General features: G+C 42.6%; 1 protein-coding gene across 1 annotated transcript in view; it reads left to right on the top strand.

Annotated features, from left to right (window-relative positions):
- Positions 1-14,497, top strand: part of LOC119088881 (delta and Notch-like epidermal growth factor-related receptor) — a 35,566-nt gene extending 21,069 nt beyond the window's left edge. The window contains exons 3-4 of the mRNA XM_037210034.1: positions 6,212-6,458; positions 13,466-14,497. Coding sequence (XP_037065929.1) covers positions 6,212-6,458; positions 13,466-13,577 — 359 coding nt within the window. The 3' untranslated portion in view covers positions 13,578-14,497. The remainder of the gene's footprint in view (positions 1-6,211; positions 6,459-13,465) is intronic.
- The last annotated feature ends 1,117 nt before the right edge of the window (positions 14,498-15,614 follow it).

Raw genomic sequence — 15,614 nt, 5'->3', positions numbered from 1 at the left:
GAGAATAGAATCTGGGTCCTCAGCAAGAGCTGCAAGTGCTCTTAACCACTGAGCCATCTCTCTAGCCTCCTGTCACTCACTGTTTTAGCAAGAGAATCTCTCTCAAGATGCTACCTGACTGCTGCCCCTCAAGTCATACAGGGTGACAATAAGGCATTTCTCTCTACTGCTGACCCACCTATTAGAAGAGCCCACACCATTTATTGAAGATACTTTCTGTTTTCCTTTGGCACAGAGTAGAGAACACAGAAATTAACCCAATTACAGCCAAACAGTTTTATTATGTTTGATTACGAAGTGTGATGCTTTAGAACCAGCCAGATACTACTACTTATTACACATCATCTTGGGCATGTTGCTCTTTGTAAGGTCTCAGTGGCTTCCCACATAACATGGAGATGTCAGTGACATCTATAAATGAGCAACACTTGAAATTCATAGAGTTGTGCCCAGCATAGACAGAACTCTCAATAAATGCCAGCCTAAAATTAATAACCAAAAACTTTTGTACAAGTATAACTCTCTGGTGTCACTGTCGCTGGGGTACCTTAATGGCATCTCCAAATCATTATTTAAGAAACAGAGCTGTGCATTTCTGGCTTGCACCTGGACACTCTGAGGTGACTCCTACTCAGCCACAGTACCTCATGCATCCAGTCACACAAGGCAGGAAAGTGAGAGCAAGGAATCATTCTTTCCATGTCAAGGGCCCACACAATCAAATTCCCTCTCCAATGTAATACTCACTTGCTGCTCTGTGACTCTGTCCTCACCACCCAGCCCAAGCCATCATCAGCTCTGCCCCATACTTGAGTAGCCCTAAACTGGCTTCTGTACTCACCCTTCAAAACAGTGGTTCTCAACCTTCCTACTGCTGAGACCCTTTAATACAGTTCCTCATGTTGTAGTGATCCCCCAGCCATAAAATTATTTCAATTGTTACTTTATAACTCTAATTTTGCTGTGGTTACGAACTATAATGTGAATATCTGATATACAATCCCCCAACAGAGTCATGACCCATAGGTTGAGAACCACTGCCTCAAAGCCTTTCTTTACATGCAGCCAGGCACATCTTCTCAGTGTGTATGTGAGCATTCAGACCCTTACATCCAGCCATGCCCAGGACTATTAAAATAAGAAATTCCTCAAGATCCAAGGCTATGCTAATTGCCTGGGTAGGGTACCCTAGGGAGGTGCCTCTCCCTTCACTGGACTTCTCTGCCTCAGTCTCTTCATGCTGACCTCCTTTGATCCCTTGTCCAGCTCTTCTGCTACAGGCCTGGCCTTATTCCGGTGCTTTGCCTGGCTTGTCTTCCCTCTGCTCTTCCTCGTCTCGGTTTGTGTCTAGTGTCCCCCACTACACAAGTTGTCTTGGCACAGTTAAGTGACCCCCGTCCCTTCCCTGCTTCTGTACAGCCTCTCCCATGCTGTCTTGGCATACCCGTACTTTCACTATTTGATGGCAGTTTGCTAATGCTTGTACTGTCAAAAGACCCAAGGCTCCAAGAGCTCACTTCTCCCCCAACTTTCTTCCTGCTTTACCACCACACACACAGTGAGCACTCAAGCCATAGGTGTTCTGTGAATGGGTTTTGATGAAGGAGAAGTGTGTTCCACTTCTGTCTTAGTCATTGTTCTATTGCTGTGAAGAGACACCATGACCTCAGAAACTCTTATAAAGGAAAACATTTAAGTAGTGCTTGCTCATAGTTTCAGAAATTTAGTCCATTATCATCATGGCAGGAAGCATGGTGGCATGTAGGCAGACATGGTGCTGGAGAAAGAGCAGAGATTTCTATATCCAGATCCATAGGTGGCAGGAAGAGAGTGACTCTGGGCCTGGCTTGGGCTTCTGAAACCTCCAAGTCCACCCCCAGTGACACATGTCCTTCGACAGGGCCACACCTCCTAATTCTTTCAAACAGTACCACTTCCTGTGAGCCTAGGGGGACCATTTCATTCAAATCAGCACACTTTACCATCTATCCATAATTTGAAGATCAACAATGACTGTTAATTTTTCTCAGGCTTATTGACTGAGTATTGTCCATACTTTCATTGGACAGCTCACCTTCAGCCATGGAAAATATGACATAATCTGAAATCTTACTTTGTGGTTGTAGGCAGCAGATGGCCTTAAGAATTGTTTAATTATTAAATGACATCATCACAAGCATGCTCCCTTCCAGTCTCTTTTGAAATAACACAGATGAGTAAATTTGCCAGCTATGTTCACCAAGATAGATTACAAAATAGATATGGACAATTTATTTTAGAATAAATTATGCAAATAAGCTGAAGTCTAATTTGGATCGATTGGTTTTGTCACCAGCTTGCCTGTTTCACCTTGAACAGCTTCTCTGCACAGCTCCCGCAGTTCCAAAATGTTCAGTGTAAACGCCCTTCGGAAAACACAGAACTTCAGACAAATTTAAACAAAAATGCAAATGATCCTTGAAACTTACAAGCGGGACATTTATGAAATTTTCCCCAAACAGCTCTCGAGCGAGCATTCCTGGTCGCACACCTGCTGGGGCCCATGAGATAATCCCATTCTGTATGTTCAGGTTTAAGATTTCTTCTCCAGGCTGGGCTGTAGCCAACACAGTAAATGATTCGTGCAATGGGACTCAGGGGATGTGGAAAATCCATGCCCTATGAAGATGGAGCCTGGATGGGAGATGGCGTTTGCAGCCACCTGGCAAGGGTACGTTTGATGATGTCTCTCAGACTGAGTGTTAGAGTATAAAGATCCAGGCTGGCTACCAAACCAATTAGCTTGCAAAGCAGCTGCCTTCACTTCTGTCAAGAATATTTCAGATGACAATAAAGACAAATCCAACTGTAAAGATGAGGGCAGAGGATAAAGAAAAACAGGGTTTTTTTTTTATTGTTGTTTGTTTGTTTTTTGTTTTGAGAATTGTGATAGATTTCTCCTTAATGTCTAAACACCTTGGAATGCAAACACTTGAGAAGTGGTGCAAATGGAGGGTCATGCAAACACATGGGATGATGCTGTACTGACCGAGTAATGAGGCACAATGTTTTCTTCACAGTAGTTCTCATGTGGGTGTGAACTTGTGCATGCACATAGTCAATATGGTATTCATGTTCTTTATACACAGAGCATGCATAAAGCTCAAAAGCCCTCCAAGTACTCCTGTGAGGGCTGGGGAGATGGCTCCGTGGATGAAGGTAACTGCTGCCAAGGCTGACGACCTGAGTATTACACCCAAGATTCACATAGTAGAAGGAGAGGACTGATACCATGGTGGAAGTTGTCCTTTGACCTTTGCTCATGTGCTGTGACATGTGTGCATGCACTCTTGAGTGCATACACACACACACACACACACACAAACACACAGATAAACATAATTAAAAAAAATTCTGGTCCTCCCTGGCCATCAGATCTGAGCACTTTACTAGTTGGAGTAGAAACCACCCTGGCCACCCTTGTGTTGATGCTAAATGGATGATAAAACATGTTCTGTTGTGCTTTGGACTCCAGCCTGCTGCTGAATTTTTAAGGGAATGAATGCTATAATACTTGGAAATCAAGTGAATCACACTTACTTTTTCAGCCAGAAAACAGAGTCGTCTCTCCAAGCAGGCAGTAGATATTGCCAAAAGAAAGGGCTGCTGACTTGGGGACTGAGCCTCAAATTCTGGTTTCACAAAACACCTTCTGCCACCCGTGGAAGACTGTTTCTTTGCAGTGTGTTATGTTGCTCTCCTCTTCTCCTCACTCGCTGAGGAGTGAGTACCCTGGGGATAAGGCAGCTTTTTGAGCTCCCTCTGCTGCCTTAGCGCAGGCAGTCTTGGATGGTAATGTCAAACCAGATGTCACAGGCCTCTGTGAGAGACTCAGGGATCAGATGATCTGACTGTAGGCTCAGAAGATTCTTCATTCATCCCATCTCTTTCTAGAAGCTTCAAGACCAAGAGCAGGGCCCACTTATCTGTTAGACTTGTAGGAAGTGGGTCTGCAGGCCTGGCCCTTCTCTGCCTGTCCATGTCCTCTCCTTTAGGATGTCCTTTTCAGGGTCATATTCTTGATTTCAAGGTCGATTCTCAGAGGCCATGATCACTGAAGCTGTAACTGGGTGTGTGACAGTATTCTCACATAATCAGGTTGGTGAAAGGTGCCTGGAGGTGTGTTCTTTTTCCCACTCTTCTCTGAATCCTCTATCTAGACACCAGGAAAAGTCCTACCGTGGCAGCGATGACCCTGCAGGGTAATGGTGCTGGTGATGGTATGACTACAATAGAGAAAGCCCAGCTCCTTTTGATTTGCAGTTTCCTTTGCATCCTGTTCATAATAGCTAGACATCATCTGACATTGCGGACTAGTGCCAGTCACAGAAGTGACATCCAGTCCTTGTCCCTGCTGACAGAGGCTAATGGAAGGTCAGGGGCAGCTGATGTTTTATAATCCTCAGCCAAGAGCATCTGCCTCAGAGGACAGTGTACTCTTCTCTGTCCTTCCTTCTTCCAGCATCGCAGCGGTCCCTTCTGAAGGATCCCCCCCCCCAAGTGCCTTTTCTCATTTTGCTTTTTCTCAGTTTTCTAGCTTATGCTTACAACAGATCAGTGGGGCAGGTATTGATGCTTCTCTGTTGTACATGAAGGGTCAGAGGCTCAGGGAGATGGATCAAATGTTGGAGCTGAGATAAAGTGAGGATGTTATGATGAGAAGGCCTATGCTCTTTCAACTGCTATGTGGAGACTCTCTTATAGGTGTTTATACCAATAACTTACTGTTCATTTCTTAATCATAGAAAGAATAGGTCATTTCTAAAAATGATAGAAAAGTATACAAAAGACCCTAAAATCCCCTATAATCCTGTCTTCTAGAGGCAATCACTGTTGATGCATACTGGACACACAGACCTCAGCCTCTCTCTTGCTTCCACTAAAGGGATGTCAGTTTCCTAGGCTGTTTCTCTCATGAGGGTGAGGTGGGAAAGATTATATATGATCTGGTAGTTATTAAAGGAGATGTTTCTAAAGATTTTAGCCCACCTAGGGAAGCAGTGTGAACTTGCTAGTGTTTTGACCTACTTTGAGCTTTTCAATATCCAAGTAATTATTTTAAACTCACTGTGATTGCTGAATTATTTTCACCACCTGAGCAGGTCTCGTTTGGCTGTATTTCTTTCATTTCTTTGTGCTATTAAATGAATATCTTTCTTTCTGCCTCATCAAGAGTTGAATACTTGGATTGTCTTCCTCCTCTTGACTCTTGTAAATTGTCTTGGGGTTGGTGGGGTAAGGAGAGGACATGAGAGTGGGGGACTTCATCTTTATCTGCAGCATATTATTTCATTTTAAAAACATGTGAAAGAAATATAAAGCCAAATGATAAGCCATTAATATTTATTGACTCTGAGAGGTAAGTACATAGGGCCTGACCTTATTTTCTGAGCTGTTTGTAAATGTGTGATGGTTGATTATTGAACACTTAAATATTATTAGCCCAGGATGAATGTCATTGTACACAGAGCTTTGCACATTTACAGGGCTACGTCCTCTGTAGGAAGTCTCAAGTGGCTAAAGCTGGGGTCAAGTTCTACCACTAAGTTCACAAGAAGGGTCAAGCATCAATTTTCAGCCTCCATTTCTGTGTTCTTGTCAACTGTGGTTTCCATCATTTTGAAATAATATTCGTACCAGGTAGAGGAATTGTGGTCTGAAATTAACTCTGGAGTCAATTACTTTTCTGGTCATGGCACAATATCTGAAGAGAAGCACCTTCAGGAAGGGAGGGTTTATTTGGCTCTTCATTGGAAGGGAGACAGTCCATCATGGTGGGGGAAAGCACATGAGGTCAGAAGCAGAGTGTGAACAGGAAGTGGGGCTGGGGTGTATAATCTCAAGCCCACCTTCCCCCAGTGACTCTAGATTTCTAGTAAAGCTCCACCTCTTAAAGGTTCCACATCCTTCCCAAACATGGCCACCAATTGGGAACCAAGTGTTCAAACACATGGTCCTTTGGTGACATTACACATCCAATCAAAGTAGGTGTTTTCTTGGTTTTTCTTTGTAATTTGTCAGTGACCCTTAGTGTTAAAGATATTGAATCTTGATTTGGATTATTCACAGAAAATAATCTTTCCTAGTTTAGATGGTCCTCATGTGGAGTTAGTACTGTAGCATGCTAACTGCTACAATTCATTCCTTGCCATGTCTCTGTCTCTGCCTTCAGACCTGCAGTGGAAATCTGGGCACATGGCTGAGAGCCTCACCAACATGCCTCGGCACTCACTCTACATCATCATCGGAGCCCTCTGTGTGGCCTTTGTGCTCATGCTCATCATCCTGATTGTGGGTATCTGCCGCATCAGCCGCATTGAGTACCAAGGCTCCTCCCGGCCAGCCTATGAGGAATTCTACAACTGCCGCAGCATTGACAGCGAGTTCAGCAATGCCATTGCATCCATCCGGCATGCCAGGTAAGCTCTGGGGGTCTGCAGTGAGGGAGACATCACACCTGGGCTCCAGGATTATGCTATCATTAAGACTTCACAGCCACAAGGGAGGGTTTTCAAAAATAAAACATGGGCTGAACAAGGTACTGAAGACAGAGTTCTAGCCCATTTCATGAGCAACCCTTTAAACCTGTGGCTAGTTATGTTTACATTGAATATATTCATTCATCTAATTTGTATTGATCTGTAACTGTACACATATGGACATTTTTTAAAAATATGTATCTGTGTACATGTGTATGTATGGATGTCTGTGCATGCCATTTTGTGTGTGTGTGTGTGTGTGTGTGTGTGTGTGTGTGTGTGTGTGTGTGTGAAGGCCTGAGAGCAACCTGTGTCATCCTGAGGTGCTGTCTAGTTCCATTGAGACAGACAGGGCTTCTCAAATTAGAGACCTGGAGCTCACCAGTTAGGCTGGATTGGCCAGCCAGTATGCCCTAGGAATCTTTCTATCTCTACCTCCCCAATGCTGGGATTACAGGCCCATGCCACCAGGCCTAGCATTTTTAGGTGCATTCTGGGATTGAAATTAAGTCCCGTGTGTGGCAAGGCAAGTATTTTACTGAGACATCCCCTCAGCCTGATAATTTCTTTCTTGCTTTTAAAGCAGTCAATATGAATATAGATTATCCTCTTGGATTCCAGTGTCTACAAAAGTCATGATGAATCACTGTCATCTGATGCTTAGAGTTTGTGTTTTGGAATCAGTGTCCTTTCCTGGAAGAAATTCAGGAATTGGTGTGTGAGAGGGAGAGCAGAAGCATAGTGTGATTGGAAGTCTCATTACTACATTCCCTGACTATATTCCATCCAGGTCACTCAACCTTCCACAAGCACAGTTCCCTCCACTCCCCCTCCTTAAAGAACATGGCAATTGTTAAATTACAGATATTATTCTCTAAGTAGATAATTGTTGAATTACAGATATTATTCTATAAGTAGATAATTACATATTTACTTCTCCCAGATCTATCTATATTGTTGGTCAAGAAGTTCAGCTAATAGCTCACTGACTTTTGTAAGGGATGCCATTCCAAAATTAGTAGCAATATTATTTCCTATGAGTTGATGGAATAATGTGAAACATACAATTCAGAAAGTCAGTGTACTGAGTTTAGTTTTTAAAAATAAACATACATTTTAGGTTTTATTCGTGTGTGTGTGTGTGTGTGTGTGTGTGTGTGTGTACATGTGCCTGTGTGAAGATGTACATAAAACCACAAGATATAACAAGAGGGTGTTGTATCTCCTGGAGCTGGAGTTACAGGTCGTTTGGAGCTGCCTGAAACCAAACTCCAGTTCTCTGTGAGAGCAGCAAGGGCTCTTAACCACGGAGACATTTCTCCAGCTCCCTGGAATTGGTATTGAGAGCAGGACCTGTGGAAACTGTTGGCAGTATTATTTTTATTAGGATGATGTATCAGTAAAGACACAGTAGTCCCCAAATCTGTAGAGTGGCAGCAGAAGATAAGAGCTTCAGAGTTCCTCCCCCAAAGGAAGTCCCCAAATCCAAGTTTCACACCTTACAGTGACTGTTGCAACAGAAACAGGAATAGAGCCTGGTTCCAGACAGAGGATCCAGAGATGTGAATTTGGATGACTTGGAGCATCTGCCCCAATGCCTCACCAGGAGCTGCACCCTGGAGTACTTGTGGCTGTGAGGGAGAGGAACCAGTAGACTCAGGACCCACCTCATGGCTGCTCACCTAGATGCTTCCTCTCAGGGTCAGCTCAGGCAACTCAATTTCCAGAAAGCCCAGGACCAATCCACACAAGCCCCACTGTTTATTTGAGTCTCTCCTTTCAGTTCTGTCTCTCTAACAGGTCCTGGCATATAGCAAATGTCACTAAAATCTGAAGTCTGACGGAAAGGATGACCTCAGTTTGTGTTGGCACAGTATGTTTTGTCTTTCTGAATCCCCAGTACTAGCTCAGTACATGGTCCCAGGCAGCAGGACTAGTTCCAGTATCTTAAATCACTGGGCTGGAGGCAGAAGATTCAAAGAAGAGTGGAGAACTAACAAGTTTCTTTGTTGCTGAAGTCTCCTCTCTTATGCTCCCAGAAGAGCTTAGCTCATAGGGGGAAGCAAGGGTACATAGCTTTATACTTGGATGTTTGGGAGACCCAGAGATAAGAGTCTCTCTCTCCCGGAGGATCTGTGGCTAAGTTCCTTTGTAATCCCCCTAACTGGACAAATATGGCATTTCAGGCCCAGATCATTTGAGAGGGATGCTGTGGAGCGTAATGCTTATACAGCTCTCTGGGAAGATAACTGAATACTCAGGCAGGCAAGAAGGGACATGATAGCATTCACACACCTGATTCCTATTTGTTGCCCATCTTTATCAAAATTCGAAGTGCATAATGCTAGGCATCGACCTCCAGTGTCCTTTAGTAAGTACAGAGGAAACAGTACACAGGAAGGCCACACCTTTCCAGGAATCTAGAATTCAGGATAAGTTCTTGCCTGAAGGGCTCTGCAGCTTACAACCTGATCTGCATGCAGCCTGTCCCAAAGAGGCTGTAGCCAGACCTCTGGCAAATTGGCCTTTGTTCTCTGTTCCTGGAAACTCTAGGAAGAGCTTGGCCAAACTTAGTCCTTTTGATGTTCCCTTTTTCTAGTTTCCAAACATGGACTGTAGCAAATGCCCATTTCACAGGCTGTTTCCTGGATGCTAGCCTGGAAGTGATACTGAGTTGGAATGACCACAGCCCAGTGGCCACACAAGATACATTCCAAATGGGTCACCTGAGATGTTCATGAGGGACCAAGAAAACATCTGGTGTCTCTGATGTCAGCTATCAGCTGGATTGAGAAGGCGTTTCCTCTCCTTTGTCCCAGAGGCCACCTGTCCCACAGCTGCTTTGCCTATGTCAGGTAGCAGAGCGATTGTTACTATCAGCAGGGGCAGACACATGGCTCACCACATCTGGACAGTGAGGTTACCTCTTGGTGCCTGGGCACCAAGTGTTTACCCACAGAAAGCAGGAAAAGGAGAACACAAAGACATTCTCTTGTCCTCAAAGAACAAACTTTCAGATTCAGGCCTTGCTTATGATCAGATCCACCTGACATTCTTTATGGTGTTGTTTTGACTGCTTTTAGGGGACATTGAGCTAGGAGAATGTGTTTTTTTTTTTTTTTCTGCCTTATTTATGACTGGCAGTAGTATCTTTTGTTCCTTCAGAGAATGAGTTAGATGCACAGGACTTATTACCAAGTATGTTTAAGATACTGATGTGACATTGATAGTATTTGTACTGAGATCAACTAGGGTGGGCCACCCATAGCCCATTGGCTGTATAAGGCTCAGGAGAGCTATAAATGTAGTCTAATACAAAATTGAAAACTTACTTAAAACACTATATATATATATATATATATATATATATATATATATATATATATCCCTTTTGTTGGTGTGTTTTGGTAAATTGTGTGGTTCTTGAGTGTGAACTTTGTAGGTGAAAATGCAGTACAGAGAAGTGAAAGGGTGGGGCACCTCTCTTGAGAACCTCTGGAGTGGCCAGGATTTAGAGAACACAAGACCAGTACTGGGGAGCAAAGGAGATATGAAAGGCAGCTAGCATTTCAGCATGACTATTAATAGACATTCATTCACCACCTTGAGAGGTGTAGGAGAGTCAAGGAAAGTCTTGTCTCAGCTTATGGGTGCTTACAAACCTTAGTGTCTGTAACAGACACACTGTTTTCGCTTCCATATGGTAGACCCTGCACTTCAATTTTAACTTTGTAGCTCATTCAAGGAAACAGTTTACACTAATTAGGGAATTGAAGTACAGGGATAGCAGCTCCCAATGGTCCACTCTTCTTGTCTTAGGAGTGTTAGTCTGACCTCCACCAACTTTTGTCACCAGCTTGACACTTTCTGACCCAGGCAGATAACTTCATTGGCATTGTGCCACATAACCAAGTAAGTCTGGACACAAGGCAGGAAGCCCTGTTCAGTCATCCTCTGCGCGTGTGCAAGAGAGTGGGCCTAGCCTTTTGCTGTCATGCTCAGGGCTCCTACAACACTCTTTCTCAAACTTTTCTTATTTGTCTTCAGCTCCATGGTGACACTGAAGTTCTCAGTCATTTGAATTACTGCTTGTTAAAACATGGCACAAAATGGAGACATTTAGTTTTCCAGATTTTAAGAAGACAAATTCTTTTTCAAATGGAAACCACGTAACAAGTGGCTTTAAGCGGTGCATTGAATCTGTTCAGTTGTTTCCATTGCCAAAGAATTGATTAATCAGCTAATGAATATGATTTATTCTCAGTGTTCCTATAGGAAAGCATCCCAGGGCCACTGGGGCTAGGCAGGGGAAGTTCTGAGTTGTTAGCTTTTCTTCTAAATCATCACTGTTATTACAAATGCATCTAGCTAGTTTATGAAAAATAATTTGTCAAAATTTTCTACCACAGAGTAGCCTCCTCTGCTTTCACTTGGGAAAAAGTATAGAATTTAGCAATTGTTACAGTGTGGCCACTTTTCCTATCCTAGGATGGCATGGGCCTTATCCAGGTAGATTAAAGGCTATACGCTGAGGTCCGAACCCACATCAGTGTTGGCACAGTTTGTGGGTGTTCAGTAAGGCCTTGCAATCCAGAAACAGTTCTACTTAGGGCCTTTTTAATATTGTAATGGTCACTGTGGGTCGGTGTTGGCAGAATGCATTAACTCTGGCCCTGAGTTTTGCGTGGTGCCCCCTTTGTGCTCCTGAAGGCCAGTCAGTCTTGAGTTCATTGGAAAGCAACTGATGAAAGTTTAAAAATCAAAGATCATTCCAGGCATGGTGGCAACTACACCTGGAATCCCAGGACTTGAGGGCTGAAGCAGGAGGATTATGGTTGTAGAATATGATTTTAAGGTGTGTTACTTTTGTTTATGTTGCATTTGTTTAACTCTGTGAAGCTGTGTTACTGTGCCTGTCTAAAACACCTGATGGTCTAATAAAGAACTGAGTGGCCAATAGTGAGGCAAGAGAAAGGATAGTCAGGGTTGGCAGGCAGAGAGCATATATAGAAGGAGAAATTTGGTAGGAGAAAAAGAAGTAGACAGAGAAGGAGGAGGACTCCAGGGGCCAGCCACCCAGCTACACAGCAAGCCATAGAGTAAGAGTAAGATTACGTAAGTAAGAGAAAGAGAAAAGCCCAGAGGCAAAAGGTAGATGGGATAAGTTAAGGAAAGCTGGAAAGAAATAAGCCAAGCTAAGGGTAGGCATTCATAATTAAGAATAAGCCTGTGTGTGTGATTTATTTGGGAGCTGGGTGGCAGGCCCCCCCCAAAATAACAGAAACAAACAACAGCTCACTATGAGTTTGAGGCCAGCCAGAATTGTATAATAAATCTCAGACCAGCCTAGGCTACAAGAGCAAGATCTTGTCTCAAACCCATCCATCTTCCAACTCCCAAATCTTACTTGAAGAGTGCTCTCTTTCTCATTCCCCACTTGCTCCTACTTTTTACCTTTGTATGTGAGAAAGCCAACATTCAAAAGGTAGTAAAGAAATAGAGGAGAGGATGGAGGGAGGGAGCCGTGGTAGATCGGCCCCTCTGACTCTTTCAGGACCCATCTTAAACTTCTCAAAATTTAGGTGGTTGTTTTTGAAATCTCTTTTTAATGAGTCCTGTTGGAAGTAAAATAATTTATTTTTTTAAAGCCATATAGGAGAAGAAACAATGGTAGGTTCCCATGGAAGACTTTAAACTGTTTCACTCCAGAGGCCTTGGGGAAAGTGAGCTCTCGAGTGGGAAGAGACCACCTAGAAGTTGAACTGGCCAGGTTTTAATAATTTAATAATTTAATAACTCTCCAAAGACTGGTTTGGCAGAAAGTCTTGCTCTTGGAGTTTTGACTCCTCTGGCTTCTGGGCATCAGTCCTGCTGCTGAGGAGACGTTGATATGCATAAATCTGTTGGGACAATAGCTTGGTACTCAGAGAAAAAGAATGCTCCTGGGGGCTGAGAGAACTGAAGAGTAGGATTTGATGGCAAGCCCCGGCAGCATTTGTGGACAAACACCTCAGTGTTTTAGGTGATTGCTTTCTGCTGTGTTTTTGGGGTTGGCATTTCAGATGACCTCAGAGCCTTTACAGTTTATTCCCTCCAAGACCCCAGGAGAGAGGCTGAGTGCTACTCAGAGACCATTGCCATTGTGTATGCTAGTCATGAGAGTGGATATAAAACAAAACTGTCTTTCCAGATATTTATGGGTCTTAAAGAAAAAGAGAAATTGATATGTTTTCTTAAATCTGGTGTGGCACTGTCCTGCCTGATTTAACTTGGATGCTTTAACATTAATCCGTTTTTGTCTCCTGAACTAAAGACTAATGTTTATTTCCAGTCAGTGTTAATATCAGGATGCCTTAAGTTTTTATACATGCTAAAGAATATACTTAAGAGTGTTTTTATAGTTCCATTAGATTCTTGAATGTTATTTTTTGTGTGTAATATATACATATATATGTAGGTATGTGACTCTACATATATGCTTGTATGAGTGTATATGTGCTACACATAGGCATGTGAGTATGTGTGTGTGTGTGTGTGTGTTGTATGTAGTTTATGCATGTGTATGTTGTATGTAGGTATGTGTGTATATGTGTGAGTGGTATGTGTTATGTGTAGGCCAGAAGTCCCATGTGCAGCTACTTTCTTGGCTGTCCTGCCCTATTAATTTTTGAGCCAGGGTCTTTCACTGAACCTAGAGCTCACCTCAGCTCACCAACTGGCTAGGCTGGGTGGTCAGTAAGACCTGGGATCCATCTTTTCCCCTCCTTGCCTCCAGTACTGGGTTACACCAGCACCACTGCCCCAGGTTTTCCGTGGGCACAGGAAGACCAAGCTTAGGTCCTCATGTGTATGCAGCAGGTACTTGATGGAAATTATTCTTAACATTCACCTTTAATAGAACTTGGAGTCCAATACCCATGTAACCAGAATCCTCTCTGTGATTTCAGGTTTGGGAAGAAATCTCGGCCTGCGATGTACGACGTGACTCCTATTGCCTACGAGGATTACAGCCCCGATGACAAGCCCTTGGTTACACTGATTAAAACAAAAGATTTGTAATCTTCTTTTTTTTGGGATTATTTTTCAAAAAAGATGAGATACTAAGATCATTTAAATATTTTTAAGAAATTAAAAAGCTTAAGAAATTTAAAATGTTAGCTGCTCATGAGTTTTCAGTAGACTACCGAAGAACTAAGGTTCTGCAGCTTTTAGTTTGAAAAAAGTATTTTAAAAAACCAGAATTTGTGAAATCCATAGACCATGTTTTAATGTACCTTCAGCTCTCAACACTGTCTGCTTCAACAAGTATGGGCTCTTTTGACAGTAGACCCTACCATGAAACCCAGATGGACTTCTGTGGTTGTTACAGAGTAAGTCTTACATAGGAAGAGTTTCTTGTGATGTGTGAGTGCCGGCTTTCTGAGTAGAGTTAGGAAAATAAGTAGAGTATGATGCATAATCCAGTATATAATCGTTACTTACTATGATGTGCCGTCTGAGATGTCTGTTTTGTGAAAAAGAAAACTAGTTAAATTTATTATTCCTAACCCGAATGAAATTAGCCTCTGCCTTATTCTGTGCATGGGTAAGTAACTTATTTTCTGTACCGTTTTGTTGAATTCCGAGGAAATAATGTTCTTTCAAGTTTTAGTCATTTTTGTAACAATCCTTGAACTTGACCTTGTAAACACAAACAAGGGAAGGGCCTAGGGAGGCAAATACTGATCAGTTTCAACCATTTTTTTTCTTTTAAAAATCAAGTGTTTTTCTTTTTAATTGTAGTGGATTAAATTACATTGCAGGTGTTTCTTGCTAAGAGGTAGTGACATGTAAGAGGTGCTGGGCCCTTCTGTAGTGTTTCTCATAGTGCACCTTTATTTATACCCAAGACATTTTTGTGGCTGTATTTGATTGATATGTGCTTCTTATGATTCTTGCTAATTTCAAAGAATATTGAATAAACGTTAGCAGGGCGAGGACCTACTTGTCTCATTCTTTAAAAATTAACCTAAAATGTTTCAGATATGATATTGGCTGTCAACCCATCCAACTGTTTGACATTTAAGAAGCCTGAGAGACAGCTTGGATATGGTTTGAATGTATCTCTAAGAAGTTTGCGTGTTAAAGATATGATCTCCAAGAATTGACATGGGACCGTTAAGAGGGTGGAGGCCTGGGTTGAAGTCTTTAAGTTTTGGAGCTGCCTTTGAAAAGGACTAAGGTAGTTCTCATGAAAACCCATTATAAGACAGTTCAAATCCTGAGTGTCTTTCTGGCTTCCTTTATGACACCAAGACTCCCAGTATTAAGACACTATCCACCATGATTCCTTCACAGAAGGCTACCTGATCTTAGAATTTGAGCCTCTCAAATTAAACTAAATAGGCCTGTCTTTCTTTCTAAAACTAGCTCACTCAGATATTTTGTTTTATGACTAACACAGCATCTCTATGGCTGCTAGGGCTGTTCTCTGCATTCTGTGAATCTTTATTACTTCCTGGTGGTGGGTGCTGTTTGTCAACATGAAGAGTGGGACAAGAATCAGAGAAATTCTTGTCTAAAGCCATGAATCTACATTGAATGAATCTACATGAAATGCAGGTTGTGTCAATGTTGAGGGGCCTGAGATCCAAGGATCTGTCCATTCATAATGGGCAGGTACCTCAAGAAATATCTTCCCTGCCGCTCTCCTTTGTAGGTGGAATAGAATTGCCCAGAGAATGGCTCCTCACCCTTAGAAACATGAAGGCAGTTCAGTGTCTCTCTGCACCCATTTTCACCCTTCTCCAATCCCTGCATTGAAGTCCCACTATCATTTTCAGGGGAAAAATGCATCTTTAACTTGACATGGAACCATTTGGTAAGGTCAAAAGACATCTGGAAATCAGGTGCGAGGGTGGGCATTAAGGAAAAAGTAATTTCAGGTGCTTCTCCATCCCTCTCCACCCTCAGAACATCTGTCCCTGATCTGACAAATAACTTAGCAGCACACCTACACTCATTATTAAACAACACAGTGCAATGTGCTAACATTCTAAGTGTTTGGAAATAAAGTAAGAATAAAATATTAACTCTCAGTTACATAACTTCTGGGAA

The sequence above is a fragment of the Peromyscus leucopus genome, chromosome 13 (genome assembly GCF_004664715.2).
Source record: "Peromyscus leucopus breed LL Stock chromosome 13, UCI_PerLeu_2.1, whole genome shotgun sequence".
In the NCBI taxonomy this organism is placed as follows: Eukaryota; Metazoa; Chordata; class Mammalia; order Rodentia; family Cricetidae; genus Peromyscus; species Peromyscus leucopus.
This window is presented reverse-complemented; position numbering and strand designations above follow the sequence as displayed.